Source organism: Sprattus sprattus (assembly GCF_963457725.1).
Source record: "Sprattus sprattus genome assembly, chromosome: 14".
NCBI classification, from domain to species: Eukaryota; Metazoa; Chordata; class Actinopteri; order Clupeiformes; family Clupeidae; genus Sprattus; species Sprattus sprattus.
The window spans coordinates 23,688,403-23,702,109 of record NC_137912.1 but is presented as its reverse complement, the minus strand read 5'-3'; the positions used below and the strand labels follow the sequence as shown (position 1 = coordinate 23,702,109).

At 42.3% G+C, this 13,707-nt stretch overlaps 1 protein-coding gene across 1 annotated transcript in view; it reads left to right on the top strand.

Annotated features, from left to right (window-relative positions):
• Positions 1–11,603, top strand: part of mybpc1 (myosin binding protein C1) — a 40,953-nt gene extending 29,350 nt beyond the window's left edge. The window contains exons 21-31 of the mRNA XM_080851623.1: positions 1–103; positions 320–508; positions 1,685–1,819; positions 2,004–2,171; positions 2,488–2,576; positions 2,796–2,991; positions 3,297–3,436; positions 3,710–3,869; positions 5,123–5,259; positions 7,472–7,658; positions 10,640–11,603. The exon at positions 1–103 is cut by the window's left edge and continues 2 nt beyond it. Coding sequence (XP_080707749.1) covers positions 1–103; positions 320–508; positions 1,685–1,819; positions 2,004–2,171; positions 2,488–2,576; positions 2,796–2,991; positions 3,297–3,436; positions 3,710–3,869; positions 5,123–5,259; positions 7,472–7,658; positions 10,640–10,737 — 1,602 coding nt within the window. The 3' untranslated portion in view covers positions 10,738–11,603. The remainder of the gene's footprint in view (positions 104–319; positions 509–1,684; positions 1,820–2,003; positions 2,172–2,487; positions 2,577–2,795; positions 2,992–3,296; positions 3,437–3,709; positions 3,870–5,122; positions 5,260–7,471; positions 7,659–10,639) is intronic.
• The last annotated feature ends 2,104 nt before the right edge of the window (positions 11,604–13,707 follow it).

Below are 13,707 nucleotides of genomic sequence, written 5' to 3'. Positions count from 1 at the left end.
ATTCCAGATCCACCTCCAGCTCCTCTAGTTCCAGTGGTCGGAGGAGACTGGTGCTCCATGACATGGGAGCCGCCACTCTATGATGGAGGATCACCGATTTTGGGTTGGTGAATATTTTTCGCATGTGTATAAACATGTGTGTGTGTGTGTATATGTGTATGTGTACATGTAGGCGTGTATGGTTATGTGTATCGTGTAAGCCCCTGTGTGTTTGTTTGTATGCGGTTCAAAATTCAGGTTCCTTAAATGTTTAAACAAACCGTTTGATTGTTGCTCTATTCATGTGTTTTTGTGTGTGTGTGTGTTGGGTGCTATTCAGGCTACTTCATTGAGAGGAAGAAGAAACAGAGCTCACGATGGATGAGGATAAACTTTGAACTCTGCAAGGAGACAACCTTTGAACCCAAGAAGATGATTGAGGGCGTTCCGTATGAGGTGCGAATCTTCGCCGTGAATGCCATTGGTGTCTCCAAGGCTAGCAAGCCCTCCAAAGCCTTTGTACCACTCGGTAAGTTAAACCCCTAAAAAACCCCACTACATCTTACATTTTTTAAAGCAAACCTACATTTATTTTCAGAAATATCTTTTCATAGCATTTTCAATATGAAATGAATCAGTACAAATGTATTTATCTTTTCCAATTCCACAGTGTCTTTAGATCATGTGTTCATTCATGCACAGTATTACGCAATACACTATTACATAAAACCTAAACCACAACAGCGTTGCACATGGCTGTTGCCACCCTCTCTGTCGTATGCCCTTGCTCCGAGCTCCCCGATCACCACCACCGCCATTCTCCCTCTCCGCAGCTGTCGTTCTGGAGACGGCAGTATCCCAAGCATTCTGATTGTGTGTGTGACCTCACTGCGCACAGAGTAGGGATTTAGGGGATATTAAATATGTCCCCATAATGGCAGCCAAATCGTAGCAGGCTTATGAGAGATGGGGGGAAGGGAAGTACGTAGGAAGAACCCCCCCACCCCCACCCACCCCAGGTTAGGCACGGTGTCTGGGTAAGAATAGAAGAGACAGCCTCTAATGAGGACTCATGGGAAGGATCGGTGGCATGCCAGCCTGATTCTGGGTGGGTGCCACTCTGCTCAGACTTGTGGCATGTTTCTGTGCGTGAGTGTGTGTATGTAGTGTGTGTGTATGTTTAGTGTGGTGTGTGGGTGGTGTGTGCGTGTGTGTGTGTGTGTGTGTGTGTGTGTGTGTGTGTGTGTGTGTGTGAGCGTGTGTGTGTGTGTGCGTGTGTGTGTGCGTGTGCGTGTGTGCGTGGTGTGTGCGCTGTCTAAAAGTCTAAAACGCTGTTTGTGTGTGTGTGTGTGCTGTGTGTGTGTGTGTGTGTGTGTGTGTGTGTGTGTGTGTGTATGTGTGTGTGTGTGTGTGTGTGGCTGTGTGTGTGTGTGTGTGTGTGAGACACAGCATGGTTTATTTTGAACACTACAAAGACATGACCATATACAGAGCAAGTCTAAAACTGCAAGTGCCTGTCTAAGTGCTCTTGAACTGTGACATGCCATACTATGTGTTGATAGTAAACAGTGAATCCGTGGAGACATCATCTCAAATACATGGCGGTCAATAAGGCTTGGTGAACTTCAAATTGCTGATATAAATTATTTCAAAATCTCTTTCAGTGTTTTGTTGCCATAGTGATATGTGTTTGTGTTTGTTTCAGCTGTAACCAGTGAACCAACCATGCTGGTGGTGGATGATGTCACTGACACCACGGTAACAATGAAGTGGCGTCCACCTGAGACGATCGGTGCCGCGGGATTGGATGGCTATCTGGTGGAATACCAAATTGAAGGATGTAAGAGTATAGTTTATCACAGAGATTCAAGATTTCAAACTTTCTTGGGTACCATGCTTTACGTTTCCATGGATACCATGGCTTTATGTGTTGATGAACATACCGGTTACACAGAACCCACAACATCACCTAACCCAGACCATAGTGACCAAGTCTTCCTCATGATGATTGGCTGTCTTTTCAGCGGACGAATGGATCCCATCCAATCCAGGGCTGACGGATAAGACCAGGTACACCATCACGGGCCTGCCCACGGGGGTGAAGATCCAGGTGAGGGTGAGGGCCATTAACGCCGCCGGGGCCAGCCAACCGCGCACCACCCAACACTCCATCTTCGTCAAAGAGGTCATAGGTGAGCCTCCCTTATGTCACCTGTGCTCCAGGTGCACTGCATGTTAACTAGGCAACAGAAACTCTCTTATATAAACATCCTGCAATTTTGGACTGATTGATTGATTGGTTGATTAATTGAATTATTGATTGAATGGGAACAACTGCCACTTAATTGTTATATTTTGTTCAACCTAACTTGATTTCAATTAAGTCAAAGAAAATGAATGCATGAAAAAGAACTCAACTGAAAAAAAATAGCTTTAGCCTCATAAAATCAATCTGACACTCATTTAAGATTACGCCTCACACAAAGTTTGATCTTTTTACCCTACTAGAACCTCCAAAGATCAGGGTTCCCCGTCACCTGAAGCAGACATTCACCCGTAAAGTGGGCGAGGCCGTCAATCTCGTCGTGCCCTTCATGGTGAGGCCATAGTTTCTTAAAAATGGTGCCGTAAGAAAAGATTCATGGATACAGCTCTACCTCATAGTTCTACAGTATAATGTTGTGATGTTTTTGTAACCAGTAACATAAGGTAATATCATTTTCATATATTTGTATTCTATGTTTCTGTAATTGTAATCAGCAAGACGGTGTGGTGGATATTCAGTTAGTGTACTGCCGTTGCTTGTTGCTCCACAGGGCAAGCCTAGGCCGAAGGTTGGCTGGCTGAAGGACGGGGAGGAGGTGGAGCCCACCCAGGTCAACATCCGCAACACGGATGCCGACAGTATCTTCTTCATACGCAAAGCCGAACGCACACACTCCGGCAAGTATGAGATGACCGTGCAGGTGGAGAACCATAAGGACACAGCTCTTCTGGACATCCAGATCGTTGGTGAGTCAGCCTATCTAAGGATGCTGAGCTATGGGCTGGTTTTGGGTTCAGCCAAAGACCATTGCTTCTCAATCAATGGGTTAAGCCTTTCCCGGCAGAAACAAAATCTGCAATGGATCTGGCCCTGATCTGGTCTTGATCTGTTCTTGATCTGGTCCTAATCTGGTCCAAATCTGTTTGAGAATCAGGCCAGAATCTTTAGAATTATTGGAAAAACTGGGACTTATTTCTCTCCTTAATCTGGATGTAATTAAGTTATAATCAGCAGAATATCCCTTCACCCGTTTACCCTTACACCTCTTCAGATCTTCCTGGACCTCCCCAGTGTGTTAAGATTGAGGAAGTATGGGGGGAGAACGTGGCACTGGATTGGTCTCCTCCCAAAGACAATGGAAATGCTCCAATCACAGGATACACCATTCAGAAAGCCGATAAAAAGACTATGGTACACTATAAACAAATAACAAGACTATGGTACACTATAAACAAATAACAAACTTAAAGTGATCCCTCCCCCCCTTAAGTTTGACTCTCTGCAATATCCATATAGTATTACAATACATTTGAGTGAGTGTGTATGTGAGTGTGTGTTCAAAATATGTGTGTTTTTCTGTATGTGTGTTTTTTTTTTTGTATATGCGTGTGTATGTGTGTGTGTGTCTGTATAAACGTATGCTTCTATACCCTTGAGTAACTACACCATCCCTTCCCATCACAGGAGTGGTACACCTGTATCGAGCATTACCACCGTACCTGCATTACCATTACTGACCTGGTGGTGGGGAATGAGTATTTCTTCCGCATCTTCTCAGAGAACATGTGCGGCCTCAGCGAGTCCGCCACTGTCACCAAAGACAGCGCTCTCATCGTCAAACAAGGTCAGTCCTGACTCTTAAAGTCTCGGAAACTCCACACAGCATGTGACATCCTGCTTTGCAAAGTCATAGTGTAATGACGAATTGATTGATTGATTGATTTTTTTCATTCATTGATCTGTTTATAAGAAATTACAACATATTTTGTATATTTTGAGATATTGATCAATTAGTATCAATTGACACTATTTAATGCACTTGTTACTGTCAGCACCAATGAGCAATTATTTCTGTCTCGCGATTTCCTCACGGATCATATTTTAAGTAATATAGCGGACATGTGGACAAAATAAACATTCAATGGCACGGAATGATCATAATTTAGTGCATTGTGTATTTCGTGCTACAAAAGTATAAATGTTGGCCTACAATATCCATTGTGTGGACAGATTTACTTTACTATCTTTAAAAATGAGTTAATTTTGTTCACAAAGTGGAAAGTGCGTTCAGCATTTTGTCCCAAGAAATCACAACAGACAATTCTGTGCACGACATGACTTTTCTGTTTGGTTTTCTGTGCACAAAATAATTTTCTCTCTTCATTATTTTGATGACACAATGCTAATGCGTTTGTGTTTTCTGTGGACAAAAGGCATTGCGGTGTTAATAATAATGCGTTCTGTATACCGAAAAAGTTCTGTTACACACTGTTACACACGCTCTATATTCTCCACCTTAAATCAAATAAGTTTATTAACTCTTACAAAGAGGTGGATATGATAAGAAACAAACATCAATACTTATAATTGTACTTATAATGTACAAACGTGGGCAAAATACTGTGTTTTACAAAATATTTTTTTTTATCTAATGGTTAAATTGAATACTGAACATAAATGATTTGAAGTACAGGGTAAAAGTTTGGGGAAGTTCCATCTTATACAGAGAAGAGACATAAACACGTGTCAACGTCACGTCTTGGTGTGAACATGGTACAATATGTTGAATCTCATACGCTGTATAAGATTTGACATATACTCCAAAAAAAGAGAGAAATAAACATGTTATGTTATTTAAATGCTTGTAATTCTGATTAAACAAAAAGCCATGTTGTCTCTTCCTCATCACACATCATAAAGGGTTCAACCCACATGATACAGCTTTCAGCCCGTATCATGGACAGCATCCGTCCTCTTCCCCCTATTTTTCCTCCCCTTCCTCCTCCTCCAACCCTTCCTCCTGCTCCTGCTCCTGCTCCTGTTCCTCCTCCTCCTCCTCTTCCTCCTCCTCTTCCTTTCCCTCTCGCTGTCCTTCAGGGCTTCACCTCAAGAACCCAGAGTACATCGACCGCGACTTCACCGAGCCGCCGAAGTTCACACAGCCGCTCACGAGCATCTTAGCCATCGCCGGCTACAACGCCACGCTCAACTGCAGCGTCAGGGCTAACCCCAGGGTAGGTGAACCACAGCACGGCCAGCAGTCGTACCATAGCATCCAAGACAGACCGGTAGTAAGTCTGGGGCATGACCGTGATTGTGTTTAGTCATAACATAGGCAAGTTGACTCAGTCACTGATATGGAATGTGCACTGTTTGAATTGTGATATACGACGTGATACACACTGTAATCTGATTACCACAAGAATGTCTGTACTGGCCTTTTAATGCATAGACTCAGGCCTGTGCGATTGTAGTCACTTGAATGTGTGAATTTATCTGCCATTTGTCTCTTTCTAACATAATCCTTCATGTGCACAAATCTTAAATGTACAAAGATACTGAAGATTTTTACCGAAGATTAGTGCTCATATTGTTTTCATGGTGGCTGAGATATTTGGGAAGAACATTAAGTCTGACTGATTAACGTAGGCAAAATACGTTTGTCATGCTCAGACATATCGCTTTATCCAAACTGCATCATGTGTGGGGGATCCTATGAGGCATTCCTCATGTAGGGTGATTGTTTTACATATAGGGAGGGTGTTGACTTTGAGCAAACTGTGGGAGTTATTCACAAAAAACAGTGTGCAGCAACCACTGAACCCCCTCACCCATAGGTAGACCTTTGTCTAACTGCACAGAGCATATTAAGAAGAGATCAAAGTGTTTCTAATACCTGCCCAAATATGATACGATAAGCATGAGGGGGTTCCATAGCTCAGGTGTTTATCCTGGCTGTAGACTGAGTCTTGCTGGGGTCAGAGCTGGGGTCATCTCCAAAGCCCCTGGGTGCCTCTGTCTGAGAGGTTCTTAGAAAACCCCAAACTCACACTCACTCACACACACACACACACACACACACACACACACACACACACACACACACACACACACACACACACACACACACACACACACACACACACACACACACACACACACACACACACACACACTCGCACGCACGCACGCACGCACGCACACACACACACACACACACACACACACACACACACACACACACACACACACACACACACACACACACACACACACACATACACACATACACAAATACACACACACATACCCAAGCACACTGGCAGAGAAAGATACCACTTGACACTCACAAAGCCTACCTGAGCAAGGGGCTTAGCATGTAGTACACACACACACGCACACACACACACACACACACACACACACACACACACACACACACACGCACACGCACGAACACACACACACACACACACGCACGCACACTCACACTCACACGCACACACAGACACACTCACATGCACATGCACATGCCCATACACGCACACACACACACCCACAGACACACACACACACATACACACACACACACACACGCACGAACACACAAACACACGAACAAACACTCACACTCACATGCATAAACAGACACATGCACATACAGACACACACACACACAGACCCACACACACGCACACACACACACACACATGCACAGGCACACACAGACACACGCACATGCACATGCACATGCACATGCACATGCACATGCACATGCCCATACACACACACACACACACACACACACACACACACACACCCCAGACTCACACACACACACACACACACACACACACACACAGATCAGTCACACACACTGTGGATCACTTTCAGGCAGGCGTGCGCCTCCTTTTGACAGTGATATAGACTAGCAGATGTAACTCTGGATACTTTTAGCCTAAGCCTGCCCCCATACCAGCAGGACAGTAACATTGCATGAGTACAATGGGTGTCAATGAGAGCTTAGAGGCTTAAAGTACTCTTTGTGTGGAGGCAGATTTACTGTTCTTTACATGAAAGATAGCATCTAATTATATACTTGCACCTTACTCTGTTTGCCACGTGTGTGTGCGTGTGTGTGTGTGTCGTCTTTCTCTCTCTCTCTCTCTTTCTCTCTCTGTGGGTCTTCTCTCTCTCCCTGTGTGTGTGTGTGTGTGTGTGTGTGTGTGTGTGTCTGTGCATGCGTGTGTGAGTGTGGCCTCTGTCTCTCTCGCTCTATATTTTCTCTTTCTCTCTCTCTCTGTCTGTGTGTCTTCTCTCTCTCTCTCTCTCTCTCTCTCTCTGTGTCTTCTCTCTCTGTGAGTGTGTTTCTTTTCCTCTCTTGCTCTCTCTCTCTCACTATGTGTGTGTGTGTCTGTGTGTGTGTTGTTTCTATGTTGACTCCAGCCCAAGATTATCTGGATGAAGAACAAGATAGCAATAATAGACGACCCACGCTATCGCATGTTTAGCAACCAAGGCGTGTGCACTCTGGAGATCCGTAAGCCTAGCCCCTACGATGGAGGCACGTACTCCTGCAAGGCCATCAATGAACTCGGCGAGGCTCTGGTGGAATGCAAGCTGGAGGTCAAAGGTCAGTCTGTGTGTGTGTCACGGAGATATAGTACACATGCATTTTGATGATTCAGTTATGTTTTGGGAAAAATATCTATCTGTGTATTGCATTTGTTAGACAAGGAATTTGTTAGACAACAAAGCATATCTTTGATCTTTCAACGATCCTAAGTGTCTTCTGTAGACTCTCAGGACTCTTTTTGACTTCATTAGCAATCAGTGATCCCATGTCTCCTCATCAGTAGACAGCTGCGATGATCAAGTGTCTTTGGCTCCATCAACAAACTGATCCACAGGCCACCTCAGAAGTGCAGACGCCCTGCATCGAGTGACGCCTCTGAATTGAGTGCAACTATCTCACCAACCATTCTTTATCTAATCTCGCTCTTCTTCCCCGTTAGATGGCCGCAGCACTAATGTATTTCATTTAGGTTCCTTCTCCAGACAAAGCCATTAGTAGATCCTTGGAGCCCAGTCTTGTCCTCAGGGCACTCATAAGCACCAGCCTCAGATTAATGCTTAATGAAGGTGTCCCTCCCCTTCCTCTTGTTAGATAACTCGTGCCATTTAAAGATATTTTTCAGTGACGAGGTTAAGAAAATGCCAAATGGTCCCATAGTTCATAATGGAAATAGTACCTTCAATTTCCACCAACTTTCTTGTCATTTAACATGATCCAGTTCAAACATAATCATGGGGGAAAGAGTCATGACATCTTGTTCTGAATCAGAACATCTTTTTACAAACAGCCAATCTGAAGTCAGTCAGTTCTGTAAGAGTTCATTTTACAGTTGACTGAGCATATTCATGCAATGTGCATTTTCTGATTTTTGGTGATATTTGAAATCTTCTTCATGATGTCTTTGTTTTGACAGATGTTGTCATAATTATGTATTTTGTCATATCACAGAGTTGGCATCAAATCAGTCAATTCAGGAGATGAATTCCAGTTAATCTCTGAGTGAAATAAAAAATAGTTTGATTAGATTTTGATCCATTTTGATTCGATTTTGATTCAGTCGAATCTCAGTTCATTTCCAGAATTGCCTGAAAGATTACCAAAAGTCATGTTGATCCCAACTCCAACACCAGTAATTCATTCCTTAATGTTTTAATGACGATGTCTCCTACAATACACACTTTAATAACTCCTTCACGTTAAATATTTAATAACTAAAGTGGTTGGTGAAAGTCCTAATGGAGAACACATAACTCCTTCATTTAAAGTGTGTGTTTAACCCCTTCCCCTCCTCTTCTCTTCTCTCCCCCAGTCACTCTTCAGGAGTAGTGTCTGTTCTCATTTAAGGTAAGCTTTCATATGGTTCTGGCATATGAAGCTTATGTGTCATTCATTTATTGAACCTTTTCAGCGGCCCATAATCCCGCTTTGCTTTTTGCAGCAACAGTTACACTCTCAGGTGAATGAAACGTCTATTCAGTTTGTCTCTCTGGTGCAGAGTAGAATTAAGATGAAGTTCCTCTTATAACCTTAAATGGTTCTAGTTCTTCCAGAAAAGTTCCTTCACAGCACTCATTGAAACAACCTGTTGCACTGGAATATTTTTGATGACATGTTTGGGAACAATCTTTACATTGCATGATAAAACATCACAGAGGGAAGGGTCCTAAGTGCTGTTTTTAGTGCTTTGGTGTGTAAGAGAAAATGCCTGTCTGTTTTAACAATACTAGGTAAATACCCCCTGGCCAGAACAGTGAGCTTCCACACCAGATTAGCAAGCAGTTGCTGGTCCTGTTGGAGTAGGCCACCGAGGGCCATGTCTCTCTGCTCTGTGTTGCGGTTGATTTGCTGTTGTAGTGAAACTCTGTGTTTCCTTGGTAACAGTGTGTTCCTTACGTTACAAACACCAACTGAAAGGTGAGTAAGCTCCACTCTAGACCACGTTGGACAAGTGAAGGAATTGGCTCAACCCACCATGCTGTGCACCACAGACCATTGCATCACCTGTGCTATTAATGATGCGTGTCATATGTACACTAGTCTTCTCTAGTCTAGTTCAACCATCAATTACACTACTCCATACTTCAGTTTGGTTCATTTTTGCATAAACATTTGTCAAAAATATATAAGAGTATATAAAATAAATAAAATAAAAACATTTGTGTAGATGTGTCACTATAGCAAGAGAATAGAAAAAGACACATGGATGTTGCTGAACATTTCAAATTCCATAGAATAGAATAGAATGGAATGGAAAAGAAAAGAATAGAATGGAATAGAATGGAATAGAATAGAATAGAATAGAATAGAATAGAATGGAATGGAATGCAATGGAATAGAATAGAATAGAATAGAATAGAATAGAATAGAATGGAATGGAATGGGATAGAATGGAATAGAAAATAATGGAATGGAATGGAATAGAATGGAATGGAATGGAATGGAATAGATTAGAATAGAATAATAACCATACAGAACTATATTTAGAAGATCATAGGCAGTTTATTAAATGTATCCATAATAGATATATATAATAACTATACAGAACTGAATTGAAAAGAGAATAGGCGGTTGATTAAATGTATCCACGACACTGAGAGCACTCTAAGGACATGAGCCTGGTGTGGTGAATGAATGGCTATGCCAGTGCTTCTCCAGATTAAATGTTGCCCCCCCCCCCCCTCTTACCACCAGTGTATACGTATGTGGCACATGAAGCCCCTTGGCTGTTTTCTCTGTGCACTCAGAGGTGAATGAAATGTATGTTTGGATATATGCTTGTATGGACGCTCACTACAACACTGATTATTTTCTCTATCTCTTTCTTTTCTCTATCTTCTCTTTCTTCTCTCTCTGAATCTTCTCTTTCTCGCTCGTTCTGTCTCTCACATTCTTTGAAATCGATCTCCACTACTCAATAAACCTTCCTCAGACAAAGACAATAACTCCCCTCCTAAGCCTTCGACCATCGACAACCTGCTTCTGAACGTGCTTCTCTCTCTCTCTCTGTCCCCAAACCCCACCCCCCACCCCCCCTCCAGGCGGGTACACCTTCATGGAGCTCATGAAGAGGGGAGTGCCCCTACACCTGATTGACAAGTACATGAACGAGACAAAACAAGAGCAGGCGTCCAACTGACAAGACAATTCCCCCTGAGTGCCACTCATAGCCTTTCATAACCTGTGACCGAACCATGTTTATCCTCAGCTACTTGGCGGTGTCTGGGGGTGAAGGGGAGGGGGGGTTGAGGGGGTGGGTAGGGTTGGGTTACAAATGTGGAGAATGGAATGCTGTGTACAGATATTTTCATAGTTAGGCACATATAGAAAAGCCAAATATAACTAAGTGTACACACTGCTTTCCCTCACTTGAAAAAGGTTACTTTGAAAATATCTTCTTGCAGAACTCAAATGCATGTCACCAGTGGTTTTGGCTATAGCCTCAAGTTAGCACTGGAGAAAACAAATATATTCAGTATGTGTAAGCGTATTATTTATTGCCTTTTTTTTTGCTGGATGCTGGAGGTGGATCAGGGTACAAATGTGTGGGATCTACAGACAGGAAATAGTTTTTTTTCTTCTCTGACCACAGAGTTGGGCATTGAATGTGTCGGTAGTGGTTACAGAGGCATCACAAATACATATTTTATCATATTAAGCACAAAATGTATTGCTACGGACCTGTGATGAAATGAGGAGCGTGCAGAGCAGTGATGATTTGATGAGTGACAGTCATAGTGATTATTTGGTGTGATTGAAGTGGGCTATCTAGTGGTGTTTTAGTATGTGCACTTACAATACACGGATACAAGTTATGGTTATGTTTACTGACAGGTGTATCACACTGCATGCATCTACTGTCCTTGGCCTGAAGGATGGTCCTGTTATTTAAAAATAAAACAAAAAAATGAAATAAAGACTGGGGGGTGATAGGTCAGCGTTGCATGTTTTCAATCCCTGGATTTATAATTTCCTGCAATGACTGCAATAAACTTTCCATATGTGGCGGAATATATTGTATAACTCTTTCTTTCACTATTTTGTTGTTTTATTTTGTTATGATTGTGCATAAAACGATCATGTGATAAACACTGTGTGAATCAAATTCGTCATTCATGTCGCCAGGGCGTCTCGACCCCACTGTCAATGTGGATGCAAGATTACCCAAAGATTACGCACTCTGTACTTGCAAGAGTAGATTGAACTGGAGATGCATTTGTGCAAGAAAGTGTGATTGCACAGCAGTTTTGGAGCATCGCTAACCCTTGCCCAGCATAGGTTATACAGCCTTAGCGCTGATTACTATAATTATATAACCTGAAACTCGTGAGCATTTAGCACAAACTAGGCTTTATGATTCATTAAAACAATTAATGAGTGCAATAAGCTACATAATGTACGCAGATCAATGCAAACATGTTATCATCTTTCCATTTATTAAGGTCAAGGTCTAAAGTGTACACTCGACCCATCCTCCATGCTTTAAGTGTAATAATGGACAATGATACGTAGATTAGCCTACTTGCTTTGGAATCCTCAAAGTCAATTTGCCTTTGATTTGATGTTAGATTTGAAATGATCACACTGGAAGCCATAACACCCAACTAATCAGACTAGACCTTACATACTATAGATAAAATAGGCATCATTCCATTACCATAGACGTGAGCGTAATAAGGGAAATCATTAACCTCCCCTTGCACTCATGATGAACTTGTTCCATGTACATAAAAAAGCTGGCAAATAAAAGTGTGCTTCAGACTAAGTGTAGACTCATTTACTGTACACAACATAGCACTCTAACCCTGAACCACTGACAATCCCACGCGCAGACAGGCCTGAAAGATAAATACGTTTTTAGAATGAGGACACACTCTTCTCTCATTGTGTGCAATAGGCCTACTGTTACATAACCTTGAACTCCTCTGAGTTTCTGTTGTTGGGACTCCACAGTGTGCTGCACAAAATAAGCCAACCACTCTATAAGGACCCAATAGAGCAATCTATTCATTTATGTATATTTATTTAGTTATTTGGACAATACAACTGTTGAAGTGATACACATCTACTCTCTAACTGACAGAGTGCCAGATGAATTGTGGAGCTGACATGTGGCCTACTGTAAAACATACATATAGCATTGGCCGTCAGAATGGTTTTCTACATTTATATGACTGAATACTAGCCTGGTGGAACCAGACCCAAATTCACTTTGTGTATAGACAGGGTCTGGCCTCGCTCCACTGGGTATTGTTTCCAGTCATTGCATCCTAACAGGCTTTGGATTCATTTTGAAACCATGGGCCCAGCCTTTAACCAATGGGTTAGACCACTATCGGATTTCTGACCTTTTACTTCGCTTCTAAGGGTGCAAGCTGATATATTAGCCTTTTCCCAAAGCCGTAGACGGTAAATAAACAATGTCATGATGAATACATTTACACATTCTTCTTGCTCCAGCTTCAATGTTTGCTAGCATTGCTACAGCTGTTTGTATCACTTTGTTAAGCTCTAGCACTGCCGCCATTGTTGTAACTGCATTTTAAAAAATCTTCACTTCAACGTCACTTCAATACCTCCAATGGTGCTGCGCAGCAGTTTCACAGTTATCCCGATAGTTGAAAATTCACCCTAGTTATCTCAGGACTCCGGATCTGCATATAAGTATATTTATTAGGCAAACAAAAACAACAATTCCAATTGTGCTCCCCTCCCAGCACAAGGCTGAAAGTGAAGCAATGATAAACTTGCACAAGGCTTATATAGACAGAAGTTTAATTTTCAGCGTGGTGGATAACCACTTGGTGGATTTCTCACGTCCGAGGCTTCCTGTCTTGCAAGGATGGCAGTTTTGCACAAGGTCGGAATAAGCACAGTTCCCTTCATATCACCTTTGGTCTAAACATGCTCTTGTACATATGCAGACTAAGCGGCACCTTATATTCTAAGTTACAGACACGAACAGAAAAGCCATGTTTCTGCTTTCATAAGCACATGATTCATATCAGGTAATTAATAATACAAGGCACTTGATTATTATATTCTTAAGTCATAACAGTGTTTGGTAATTATCTCCATCAATCCCTCCTTTTATCCGTTTCAATGGATA